The sequence below is a fragment of the Lactuca saligna genome, chromosome 4 (genome assembly GCF_052625555.1).
Source record: "Lactuca saligna cultivar CGN05327 chromosome 4, ASM5262555v1, whole genome shotgun sequence".
NCBI classification, from domain to species: Eukaryota; Viridiplantae; Streptophyta; class Magnoliopsida; order Asterales; family Asteraceae; genus Lactuca; species Lactuca saligna.
This window is the reverse complement of record NC_136420.1, coordinates 196,481,693-196,494,185: the sequence shown is the minus strand read 5'-3', so window position 1 is coordinate 196,494,185 and position 12,493 is coordinate 196,481,693. Positions and strand designations below refer to the sequence as shown.

General features: G+C 30.9%; 2 protein-coding genes across 3 annotated transcripts; one reads left to right on the top strand and one right to left on the bottom strand.

The window, feature by feature from the left end:
• Positions 1 to 268: 268 nt before the first annotated feature.
• Positions 269 to 6,455, top strand: LOC145043217 (Leucine carboxyl methyltransferase). The gene is made up of 2 exons (XM_078991796.1): positions 269 to 896; positions 5,783 to 6,455. The coding sequence occupies exons 1-2, from the start codon at positions 524 to 526 to the stop codon at positions 6,397 to 6,399; spliced, it is 990 nt and encodes a 329-aa protein (XP_078847922.1). The 5' UTR covers positions 269 to 523; the 3' UTR covers positions 6,400 to 6,455.
• Positions 6,456 to 6,982: 527 nt separating this feature from the next.
• Positions 6,983 to 8,799, bottom strand: LOC145043216 (plasma membrane fusion protein). Of its 2 annotated transcripts, none has more exons than XM_078991794.1 (6): positions 8,472 to 8,799; positions 8,267 to 8,374; positions 8,046 to 8,170; positions 7,746 to 7,846; positions 7,580 to 7,639; positions 6,983 to 7,182 (listed from the first exon to the last, which is right to left on the bottom strand). In XM_078991794.1, the coding sequence occupies exons 1-6, from the start codon at positions 8,734 to 8,736 to the stop codon at positions 7,098 to 7,100; spliced, it is 744 nt and encodes a 247-aa protein (XP_078847920.1). In that variant the 5' UTR covers positions 8,737 to 8,799; the 3' UTR covers positions 6,983 to 7,097. The 2 variants fall into 2 exon arrangements, with proteins under 2 accessions (XP_078847920.1, XP_078847919.1); XM_078991793.1 differs by having other exon boundaries at positions 8,046 to 8,173; positions 8,472 to 8,798.
• Between the last annotated feature and the right edge of the window lie 3,694 nt (positions 8,800 to 12,493).

The window sequence follows — 12,493 nt, the reverse complement described above, 5'->3', positions numbered from 1 at the left end:
ATCCTAATTCCTAACAACCTGAAAACCACATTCTACTCCAACAACATCAAGACAGCGTGTCTTTACACCATTATCACCACCACCAACCATTCCTATTCCTATTCCCAAAACAAAACAAACGACCAAACCACACCCCAACACATCACTTCCATTTACTCAAAACATGACGTCTCTCAAGATCTTTCTACACCACTTGTACTTGACGCATCAACACTTGTAACCTCTAAATAATCTCACTCTTATGGGCTCCATTGATTTGAAGCTTACTTTTTTCAGAGAGTTGAAGAATACCAAAAGGTATAGCAAAAATGGGTGGCCTTCGTGGACTACTTCACGACCCTATGCAAACAACATGGATACGATTTAACCATTTGGTTTCATTTCAAATTTCAAGTGTATTGTGTGGCTATCTCTTTTTCCCTTATCCCTTAGCTATAAATTATATATATATATATTTCCAACATTACCCTTCTTCTTCTCTATCTCCCTCTATTTACTCTTTCAAAACCCAACTGCCATAAACATGGCGTACGAACAAAATGGCAGACTTCCCGACCACCAAAACTGGCCGCGGCCGGAGTTGTTGTACAGTGAAGCTCTCCGGGAGCTTCATGCAACGATTGAGAGTGATTGGGACTCGGTTAAACGATCGGCTTGTCAGACGGCGGCCGGAAGGGCGCTTTGGAAGCATGTTGTGAATGATCAGCTGGCGGAGTTGTTCGCCGGAGAAACGTATTTGACCAATCTTTATGAGAAGATTAAGAATGACCGGATGAGTAATGCGAGAGAAGTTTCTGGGGTGATTCTTGCTGTTCGGACTTTATGGTTTGAATCCAAGCTCGAGGCGGCTGTTGAGTCGTTTGGCGGCGGAGCTCAGGTCGTTCTTCTTGGTGCAGGTTCGTGATCGCTTCTTTTTTTTTTTTTTTTTTTTTTTGAATTTTTGGGTTAGCTTGTACTGATCGCATAACAAGTTGTACTTTCGTTTCTAATTTAATATGCTAGAAATGGCATAATGATATTGACATGGATATTTGCAATAGTATGAATATGTGTTGGAGGGGACGTCAAACAAAATGCTAACTTGTTATGTTATGTTAACTCTATTTTTTTGAGATTAAACCACTAAGAAATTTTGGTATGGTTTATTGTGCTAAATATTGTATATGGTGATCACTAGTTATAGAATGCTAAATTGATATTTAATGTTGTTTCTTATGCTAATAAGTGTTAAGATTTTGGGCAAAATCTAGAAAAGCATAAGCTATTTTAATTAGTCTCTTAATTTAACCATTAAAAGCATCTCTAACTCACTCATCTTTTACATTATTTCTTTCGTTTCTTCCTTTATTTCTCTCTAATCCTATTTCATTTATTCGTCCATTTTGAAAAAAATGAATAATATAACAACAAAATATGGTGTTATATTATTATTTCCTCCAAATAAAGATAAATTTTGAGTTATCGGTTTTAGTTATTTTTTTTATATGCTTATACATCTTTAGTTTATTTTTATCTACTAATAATAAGTAAATGTAATATTTAATAATTAGAATATTGTGTTATATAATAAACTATATTAATTAATTATAAATATAAAGTTTGTTCTTTATTTATCAAATTCATATAAAACTTTAAATACATATTGAAATTTTAAAACACGATGATGTATTTTACAACAATTTATAATTAAGTATTTTAAATATAATCTTATTATTTAATATTATTATAATGAAAAAATATATATATATATATTATATATTTGTTAAAACCAAATTAGTATAAGGGATGTGTATGATAATTTATATAAGTTGAAAGATTGGAATATAATAACGATATATCTTTTAAAGGTAAAAATAGGATAAGAAATGAAATAGGGTTGAAGATGAAACACTATTTATCTTATTTTTTATTCCATTTTTTAGAGAAAAATGAAAATAGGTTGGAGATGTTCTAAAGTATTTACTTCCTTAATTAAATGTTAAAACTATAACATGTACTCTTAAATTATGACATTTAATTATATTAATTATAAGAAATATTATAATAATTAAATATAAAATATATTAATAATCTTCATAATAAATTTATTTTATTTTTGATTATATTAATATATTTTATAGTTAATATTTTTTATATATGCCGATTTAAAAAAATAGCAAATAGAGTATTAAAGTTGTTCCAACTTAATATTATATTACATCAAATTTGATATGGATCCAATAAAATAATACCTAATTATAGTTTTATACTATTTATTAATATGAGATATATTAAGATAAATGGGTCCAATAACTTGGAACTTCATTAATTTTAGTTAGAGAAATTAAATATTCTTATACCTTTTATTTTTATTTTTTTCTTATCTATTTAAGATGATGACAAGTGTATAAATTTAACAATCCAATCAAATTTAAATTAAATTAAATTAAATGATACTTGTCACCATCTAAAATAGATAGGAAGATAATATACACAAGAAGTAGGAAGATATTTAATTTCTCTTTTAGTTTATTGTAAGCATAAACTAATAAATATGTGGGTTATGTTTTAAAACTATATAAGTTTTAAATAACATCTACAATATATATATATATATATATATATATATATATATATATATATATATATATATATATATATATATATATATATATACTAGTGATAATGACTTAATCAGATAATGTATTTTTTTATTTTTTACATATCTTATCATGGAATTTCTATATTTTTTTTTCATATTTGACTATTTAATTTGTTTTTTTTTCTTATATTCGGTCCTTATAACCAGTTACTACAAGTTAAACCGAAAAAAATAACTTAATAGGGTCATATAATTTTCAGTTTGTACACATTTAGTCCTTATGACCAGTTTCTTCAAGTTTTGCTCTCGACATCCAACGTGAGACAATTATTAATAAAGTGTTTTTAAATGTTGTTCGCCCCTTATATCAGTAACCTAATTCATGAATCAGTCAAATAATGTTGGTGTCTTAGTTTTCTTCAATTAGAAGATGTCTTCAGCTTTAGTTTCATCCATCTTCATATCATACAACGAGATTCCTTGTCTTGAAAATGCAAATTCAAGTTGGGAGGAAGCAATTACATAGAATCTTGTTGTATGTTATGGAGATAGATGAATCTTTTGCTAGTGTGTTCTTTTGTATTGGAAGTACAAATTTTTTTAGCGTCTTCCTTAATTCTTTTGTTTTAGTAGTGCAAATTCGAGTTGGGAGGAAGCAGTTAAAAAGAATATTGTTGTCTGCTATGGAAATAGATGAAACCAAAGCCGAAGACATCTTTTACTTGGAGAAAACTAAAGCACCAACATTATTTAATCGATTCGTGAAATAGATTACTGATATAAGTGAGGAACGAGCCACATATAAAAACACTTTTTTAATGATTATCCTATGTAGGATGTCATGAGCACAACCCAAAGAAACTGTTTATAAGGATTAAATGTGTACAAAAACATTAAAGACTAAATGTGTATAAACTGGAAAAATATATTACCTTATTAAATCATTTTTTCGGCTTAACCTAGACTAGCTGGTTATAAGGACCGAATGTGTGTAAAAAATGTTAAGAGGTCAAATGTGAACAAAAAGTTTCAATGACTAAATGTATACAGAATAAAAAAAAAATATTGCTTATTAAGATAATTAACTTTTCGATTTGTTCATATCTGGATAATTATATGTTTTTGTACACATCTAGGTAAGAAACTTATTGGAAGTATTCACATATGACCATTATGACCTGCTACAGCAGGTCACAATGGTCATATGTAAACACTTTCAACAAGTTCGTTACCTAGATGTAGCAGGTCATAATGGTCATATGTGAACACTTTCAACAAGTTCGTTACCTAGATGTGTATAAAAAAAATAGTTACCCAAATATGAACAATGAAAAGTAAGAATAAATTACATGAATGTCCCTGTGTTTTGGGGGGATTTGTGCGTTTGTTCCCTAACTTATTTTTTTAACTCGGATAATCCTTATTATTTTTTTTTTTCGTGTTTGGTCCCTGTTTTACTTAAAAAGACTATTGTGTCCATATTAATTTATTTATTTAATTAATTTTCTTATTTATGTATTTATTTTTTATATATTTTAAAAAAAATAATAGACCACACATATTTATACCTTCTTACCCTAAACCTAAAACCATATTTGAAAATTTTAATATGGATCTTTCATCCTCCTCAACTTCTATTTCCTTCTAATCTTCAGTGATATCGATGTCTTCAGCATCTTTTTTTTCAGTCCTTCAACTCTAGCGAAGTAACACCATAATTAATTGTCTCTTCATCTTTAGTGGGTTGTGGTATTGGCTCGCCGAAGTTGACGGGCCAAAAAAAGAAGGGATTGTGAAGACATTAATGTCATTAAAGATGAAAATGAAATAAAAGTTGAGGATGATAAGAGATGAGATAGTGACCGGTGATACCCATATTAAAAATTTCAAATATTGCTTCAGGTTTATGGTGAGGAGATATAGATATATAAGGTCTATTAATTTTTTAAATATATAAAAAAATAAATACATAAATAAGAAAATTAATTAAAAAAAATAAATTAATAAGGACACAATAGTTTTTATAGGTAAGATAGAGACCAAGCACACATAAAAATAAACAATAGGAACCATCCGAGTTAAAAAAAATAAGTTAGGGACCAAACCTACAAATCCCCCAGATTAAAATTTTCAAATATTGTTTCAAGTTTATGGTTATGAGATATAGATATATAAGGTCTATTAAATTTTTTTAATATATAAAAAAATAAATACATAAATAAGAAAATTAATTAAAAAAATAAATTAATAAGGATACAATAGTCTTTATAGGTAAGACAGAGACCTAGCATGCAACAAAAATAAGCAATACAGACCATCCGAGTTAAAAATATTAGTTAGGGACCAAACCTACAAATCCCCCCAAACCACAGGGACCATTCGTGTAATTTACTCTTACTTTTCGTTCTATTTTTTTATACACGTCTAGATAACGAACTGATTGAAAGTATTTAAATATGACCATTATAACGTGCTATAGCAGATGATAATGGTCACATATAAATACTTCCAACAAATTCGTTATCTAGATATGTATAAAAAAAACATAGTTAAATAAATCGAAAAGTTAATTATATTAATAAGTAATATTCATTTTATACAATTATTATCAACTTGATGTAGAAAATGGTATTAAAAGGGTATTTGAGATTGGTTTTTGAAACAACTTATTAATTTATTAGGGTTTTCAAAAAGCCAATAAATTAAAAAGATGTTAAACCGGAGAAAAAGACTTTTCAATTTGAATTCTTGATAAGGTTGAAAACACATGTTTAAAGAAGTTACAAATAACTGATTTTTTTTTAAAAAAAAAATCATAAATCAATAAATCATTTTTGGATCATTTTACATATAATAGCTAACCAAATATTTTTTGAACTTATTGAATTACTAATTTTTCCCATTACAAAAACTAATTCAAACATTTTTTTATCGCCAAACATTTTTTATCTTATGACTTACTAACTTTTCCTTGTCCCAAACACCCCTATGAGTTGATGATCTAAAAGGCCATTGTTTATTGTAAATACTAAAAACACAATTTATTTTTCCTGTTTTATCAATTTAACCACTAACTATTTTACTGGTATAACAACAACTTGGCAACATACTTTATAGATTTAAGTCTTTTAACACTAAAGTATATTTAAAAAATATATAAATTTGGACAATATTCATGTTATTTTGTCTGCTTACATACAGGAATGGACACAAGGGCATATCGATTGAGCTGCTTAAAAGAAAGCGATGTTTACGAAATAGACTTCCCAGAAGTCCTAGAAATGAAAGAGACGTTACTTCAAACCGCAATAAACAACTCCATAAACCCACAATCAAAATCCCTCACAAGAATAGCAGCAGATATGAGAGAAGAAGACTGGTTCAAAAAGCTTCAATCATCAGGCTTCATCCCCGAGAAAAACACAGTCTGGATTCTTGAAGGAATCATCTATTATCTCCCGCATTCACAAGCCATGGGAGTATTGAAAACAATAGCAGACAATTGCAGCCTCACAAAAACCGTTTTGTTAGCCGATTTCATGAATAAACAATCGACAACGCTTTCGAGTTCTAACAGCTTTCATTTCTACAGTGATTGGCCTGATCATTTGCTACCGACTTTAGGGTTTTCTGAGGTGAATCTTTCCCAAATTGGGGATCCGGATGCTGATTACGGGTTGTTGCATGATCCGCTTAATTTGTTTAATAAGTTGCGAGGGGTACCGAGGTCATTTCAGAACCACCCCGATGATGGAACGCCTTGCTGTCGGTTGTATTTGGTGCAAGCTTCTGGGTCACCAAAAACTATTTCTTCGTGAATCTTTTTTTATTATATTTATATTTATATTTATACAAAGTTTTTATATTTATATTAGGTTTGTTGGTGTTGATGTTGATGTTCATCTGATTCTTTAAAGGAGTAATGAAAAAGATATAATGTTATCCACAATAATGAATAAACAAACAAATAATATAATATCAATGTTGAGTTGAGGCATTTTTATACCATCAAATCATACATTAAATGCTAAGTTTATATCATAAATTGTTACACTCTAGTGTTGCAAACTTGAAAAATCAAAACATTGTTGGCACTTGGCACTCTTTTCTAATTGATATCTACTCTCCCAATTACACATATAACCCATATAAAGAATTTATATTATGTAAAATCCCACATAATCATAATGTGTTGTTGGTTTGTGTGTTATATAAAGAATTTATGTTCCGAAGGTAAAGCTAGATTAGAAGGAAATTCATAAATTAGATTGCGTTCTTATTGGTTAGTTCACAAAATCTACTAAATAGCAACTCTTTGGTGAATCTTTTTTTATTATATTTATATTTATACAAAGTTTTTATATTTATGTTAGGTTTGTTAAGTTGGTGTTCATGTTGATGTGATTCAATAAAAATAATATAATGTTTTCACAAGAAAGAAACAAGTGTAACGTGAACGTTGGTATTAAGAGTTTCTTGAAAACATGAGGAAAATTCAAGAAAGTAATTGAATAAGTCAAATTTCAAGACAATCTTTGACACCCTGTTCGAATTTGTTAAGGGAAGATATGGTGTCCATTAATGCATCTGCCACTTTTTGTCTGTAGAAAAAGAGAATAAAAGTAATGTATAAGAAAATAACAATGTACTTCACTAGTTAGGTATTAACTAAACTAACTATATTTTTATCCAATTTAAAGAAATAACCAAAAAAAATAAAACCCTTTTTGAAAAATAACTACTTTTTCAATAATGCCCTATTTTGGACTTGTTCTTGAAATCCTGGAGTTTTTTTTTTCTTTTTCAAAAAGGTTATTTTTGAAGTGTTTAATATCACAGTTTTTCAATCAAATGTTTGTTTTTAAGCCCTTGTATCGTTTATACTTTCCATTTGCTATGTTTCTTTAACTTTTTGTTAGATTTTAGTAAAAAAACAAAGTATTTTCTCAAAACTCGAGAATTGTTCATTTGTTCACTATTACATGTTTGAAGAAATACCTGTCAGATACAAGCCGAGGGGAAGTACCATTTGCAACAGTATTAAGAGAACTAAGAGACCTGAAATTGAAGAAAGTAACAAACTTTCTCAAAAAAGAAACTAATTGAAAAATGAAATATGAACATTTGAACACTTTCAAGAAAAGAAATAATCATTCTGAAGTACCTTTCAAGATCAGTGAGCTTAACCTCAGCCTCCACCTTTGTTGGATCAGTGTCTTCAAGCAATGAAGCTGCATTTTTTAGGACCAATTTGAATGTGCAAACCTGCAAGTTGAAATATGATGATTTAATTGCCTTTATAATAAGCAATTTGCAAGCAGAAAAGAAAACGAAGGTCGTATTCTATTAAAAATGGCGGATCAATCAAAAGCTGTATCCCTTTATAAACTGAAAGTAATAATGAGAGATGAATAGTTCTAAGTATCTTGTTAGAAGGGAAGGAATTAGGGATATAGAGAAAAACCTCAACGCCAGTATTTGATTGAAAAGTAACAATGGAATTCCTTTCCTGAGGAATACAGTCTCTAGAAGCCGATATAAGCAGCCGTCGAACTTCTTCCAAGTCTTTTTCCGGTGAAGTTCCACTAGCTGCTGGCGAATCACAATTCACATTAATCAATTTCAGAACAAATTCAACTTCGATCTAATCGATACCGAAGAAATTAACCAATTTCAGAACAGTACTGATTATGAGGTATGCAGCCTGGAGACTGTTGCGAGAGGCATCAATCGGAGCTAATAGATACTTGGATGCCTTCTTCTTTTGTTCTCTCAGCCAATCCTTTGGTCCTGCTGAGATAATTTAACATATCATATCAATGAGTAGACAAATTGATCCGAAAAAACGATGGAGTAATCGAGAAGCGAGCATGAATCGTAGTTCACGTACAAATGCCCAAGGAGAATGCGGTGGCGACAGGAGGTTGATGGAGGAAATGGATGAGTGAAACTATGGATGTTAGAATGACGCCGGCGGCAGCCTTTCTGCGGGTGGTCGGAACGAGGCTGAGAGAAGACGAGGATTGAGTTTGAGAATGAGAATGACGTGGTTGTTTGGGGTCGGAAAGTGGTGACGATTGCGGGGACTTTGGCGGAAATACGGCGGTGGGAATGGTGGTGGAGGGGATAAGGGTGGATATTGGCAGTGGTGACATGTTTGCGGGTGGTGTTATAGAATATCGAATTATTTATTTTTGGAAATTGATGGATATTTTATTGGCCGTGGTGACATATGAGCTATTCAAAGTAGAGATGAACATGGTACGGTATCAATTTATTTTTCGTCAAACATTGTACCGTACCAACTTTATTTGGTATAACTTTTTTGCTATCGGTACCGTATCAAGTAAAATTGGTACCAACTTGTTTGGCTACCAACAAGTTTGGTTGGTACAGATTGGTAACAGGATATTACCAAATTCTATTTATTTTTCAATTGTAATAGTTAAAAATCCGCAATGACAACATGAGACAACTTTCTTGTCTAGTAATATAAATTAGTAAAGTAAATATATTAGTTACTAAAGAATTTTATTAACTTTTTAGTTTTTTAGTTTAATGTGGTAATAACTATTGAGTAAGTGTAATGACTAATATCAAGCTTTTTAAATTGTAAAGGAAAATATGATTTTGTTTATATATATATATATATATATATATATATATATATATATATATATATATATATGAATTGGTTGGTACGGTAATACCGTGGTATTTAAAATTTAATACCGTTACCATACCAAATTTACTAAATTGGTATGATACTGCCAACCAAACATATTGGCTACCGAACATATTGGTAACCAACTATCTTGGTTCGGTTGGTAGCATGTTGGTTGGTTCTCCATGGTACATATTTGACAGCCCTAATTCAAAGTTCACTTATCACACATTAACAAAATTGCAAGAATGGTCCATGTGGTATGTCAAAACTAGCATGTTTAGTTCAAAATGGGTTTGGCTCGTAAGAATGGTCCAAAAGTTTGATTTTCTTACAAGTTTGGTCCAAAATTTTTGAAACTTTTTAAAATGACAGATTTACCCTTGGTATTTCCTATTTTTCAATTTTTTTATTACATAAATCAAAAAAGAAGAAAGATATATCTCTTACACACACACACACACACACTCTCTCTCTCTCTCTCTCTCTCTCCCCCTATTGGAACTGTCCACCACTTCCTTCTTTAACCACCACCTACAACTACCATCAACACCCTTCGCCGCCACCACCACCACCACTACCACCACTACCGGATGCCACCACTATAAAAAAAATCAAAAATCAAAAATTGTTTTTGTTTGTTGTTTCAAATTCTTGCAAAAGAAAAGTTTATTCGATCGAAATCATCAAATATTTAGCACTCATAACCAAAATCTAATTCAAAACTCAATTACACCTATCTATCTATGAATGTTCAACAATTTTTAAGTACATAAAACATTCAAAACCAGATGAAAGAACCTTGTATTTTGGGGGTCTCCTTGTTTGGCTAATATGGTAACAAAGAATAGAGATAAACTGAGACCCACCTTCAAATCTATCTTCAAATAAATCGAGTAAATCGAGACCCACTATTATACAGAATCAGACAACAATTTCATGGCCTAAAATCGATTCCAATAGATACAAGTATGTAAAATGGTCTCCCCGTTTCCCCTTCTCTCTCTTTTCTTTTGAAACCTACAAATCTATTGGAACAAAATTCCGATAACAATTTTCATTCCCACCGTCGGAGCCATAACATCGCAACCAACCACCTCCTCCAACCTACGCATCCAAGCCCCTGCTTCCGGTGACATGATCCAAAACATCACCGGTCACCCACATCTTCTTGATGGTCTCCGACAGCTACTCTTCCACCACTATTACCACTGGAAAAACCCCACCGACAGTCGTAACTCAACCACCACCAGCCGTCTATGGCTACCAACCGCCGACCCCAACAAAACACCTCTGAGATGTCACTTCCCCCATAAAGCACCTCTAACGAAACATCATCGACAACGATCGCAACCTCTCTTGTTTTCTCGATTTGTCGCCCTTAGTCAACCACATCTTTTCGCAGGTCGAGGACCGCTTTTCCTTCGCCACAACATCCCTGTGGCAACAACAGCTTCAACGACAACAACCATCATCACATTCGGATGAACCCTAGTCGATGGTTCGATCCCCTTCTCCAGATGATAAATCTCCAAGAGGAACCAAACAAGAAAAAGAAGAAACTCAATCACCGAGAGCTCCAAGACCAGTATTTATGTGTTCCTTTTTTTGCATCTTCTTGAAACAAAGTATGATGCAGTCAAGAATAGTTGGAAGCATAAAAAGGGAGTTGGATGGGGTAGAGTTGTATTTCTTTTCTTTTTTGTTTAATTATTAATCAGAAAATATTAAAATTAATAAAAAGAAAAGGGAAAACAAAATAGAGAGGGCAAATAGGTCATTTTACACACTTCCAATTATGAAACGGACCAAACTCGCAAGAAAATCAAACTTTTGGATCATCCTTGCCAGCCAAACCCATTTTGGACCAAACATGCTAGTTTTGACATACTACAGAGACCATTCTTGCAATTTTGTCTCACACATTCTACATTTGAATTATTGATAAAACTTTTTTGTTGTTGTTGTTTTTTTTTTTTTTTAATAGAAAAAGTAGATATTATTAAGAGGAACACTCTTATAGAGAAGCTACAATGAGACCAAGTACAAATAAGAAAAGAAAACAAGACCAAATGAGCAAACATGAAAATTAAGATGAAAGATGAGTGAAATGCGAAATGCTCCATTCAACCCAATTATCACAACTAATGTCACATCGATGCCTGCACCATATGTACGAGAGCGAAATTATATTATCCGCGATTCTTGTAGGATTTACACCAATATGTTTGAATATTTTGTCATTCCTCGATATCCAAATGTTCCAAACAAGACAATAGAACATTGTGGTTAAGATCTCTTTTTTCTTAAGACAGTTTTCCCTACGAAGTCAATGAATTCTCTAACATTTGAGAACGTAATATCTTCCAATCAACACCATTTGAATATCTAATGTTGCACCACTCTAGAATAGCCACAAGTAATGAGTAAATAGTCAGCCGTTTCAGTTTCTGTATTATAGAAAAAGCATACGGTACTGGAGGTATTTATCCCCTTACAACCAAGGTTTCAGCCATTGAGATTCTACCTAACACAGACCTCCATATAAAACATCACACATTCATAGGGATTATCTTTGACCACCAAATCATCCTTTAAAAAGGATTCAGTTTAGACTCCAATAATTTCCTCATTAAATTCACATCATATTCACCACTACGATTAAGAGAAAAACTGAACCCAAATTTGGATTTTTGCTCGGTATTCAGATTACCAATATCCGTATAAAACTTTGTTGTTAAAGTTTTGGTTTTGTAGCTCTTTAGTTCTTTGAATTCAAATCGTGTTAAATTATGTTTTAAAGTTTTTCAAATGTGTTGATTTAGTCATTGGAACGTCTATCTCAAGCTTTATGTTGCAAATAGTTTAAAATATAGAGAAATTTATTTCATATCTTTATAAAATTTAAATTTTATTTTTATATTCTTACATATTTTTTAAACAACAAATCTAATCTAATTTAATCGTAACTACTCTTAAATTCCATCTATGTCAATGACAAATTCAAATTTTAAATCTATATAAAAATTCATATTTTAATTAGGATTAAACAAATTCAAATTTTAAAAATTATTTCAAATTCAAAATACCATGTGATTTTACTAAACTATCCTTTTAAAATTAAATATTATAATTAAACTAATTTAATTAGGATTCATTTAATTATCCACCAATTGTCGAAGTAACATTTCGAAGAACATGATCGGTACAAAAACTTGTAAGAATTATAACCAAAAGAATACATGTGC

Coding starts and splice junctions, on each gene's coding strand:
- LOC145043217 (XM_078991796.1), top strand. CDS start 524: ATGGCGTACGAACAAAATGGCAGACTTCCCGACCACCAAAACTGGCCG. Junction 897..5,782: donor GGTCGTTCTTCTTGGTGCAG/GTTCGTGATCGC, acceptor GCTTACATACAG/GAATGGACACAAGGGCATAT.
- LOC145043216 (XM_078991793.1), bottom strand. CDS start 8,736: ATGTCACCACTGCCAATATCCACCCTTATCCCCTCCACCACCATTCCC. Junction 7,640..7,745: donor AAGCTCACTGATCTTGAAAG/GTACTTCAGAAT, acceptor CTTCAATTTCAG/GTCTCTTAGTTCTCTTAATA. Junction 7,183..7,579: donor CCTCGGCTTGTATCTGACAG/GTATTTCTTCAA, acceptor CTTTTTCTACAG/ACAAAAAGTGGCAGATGCAT.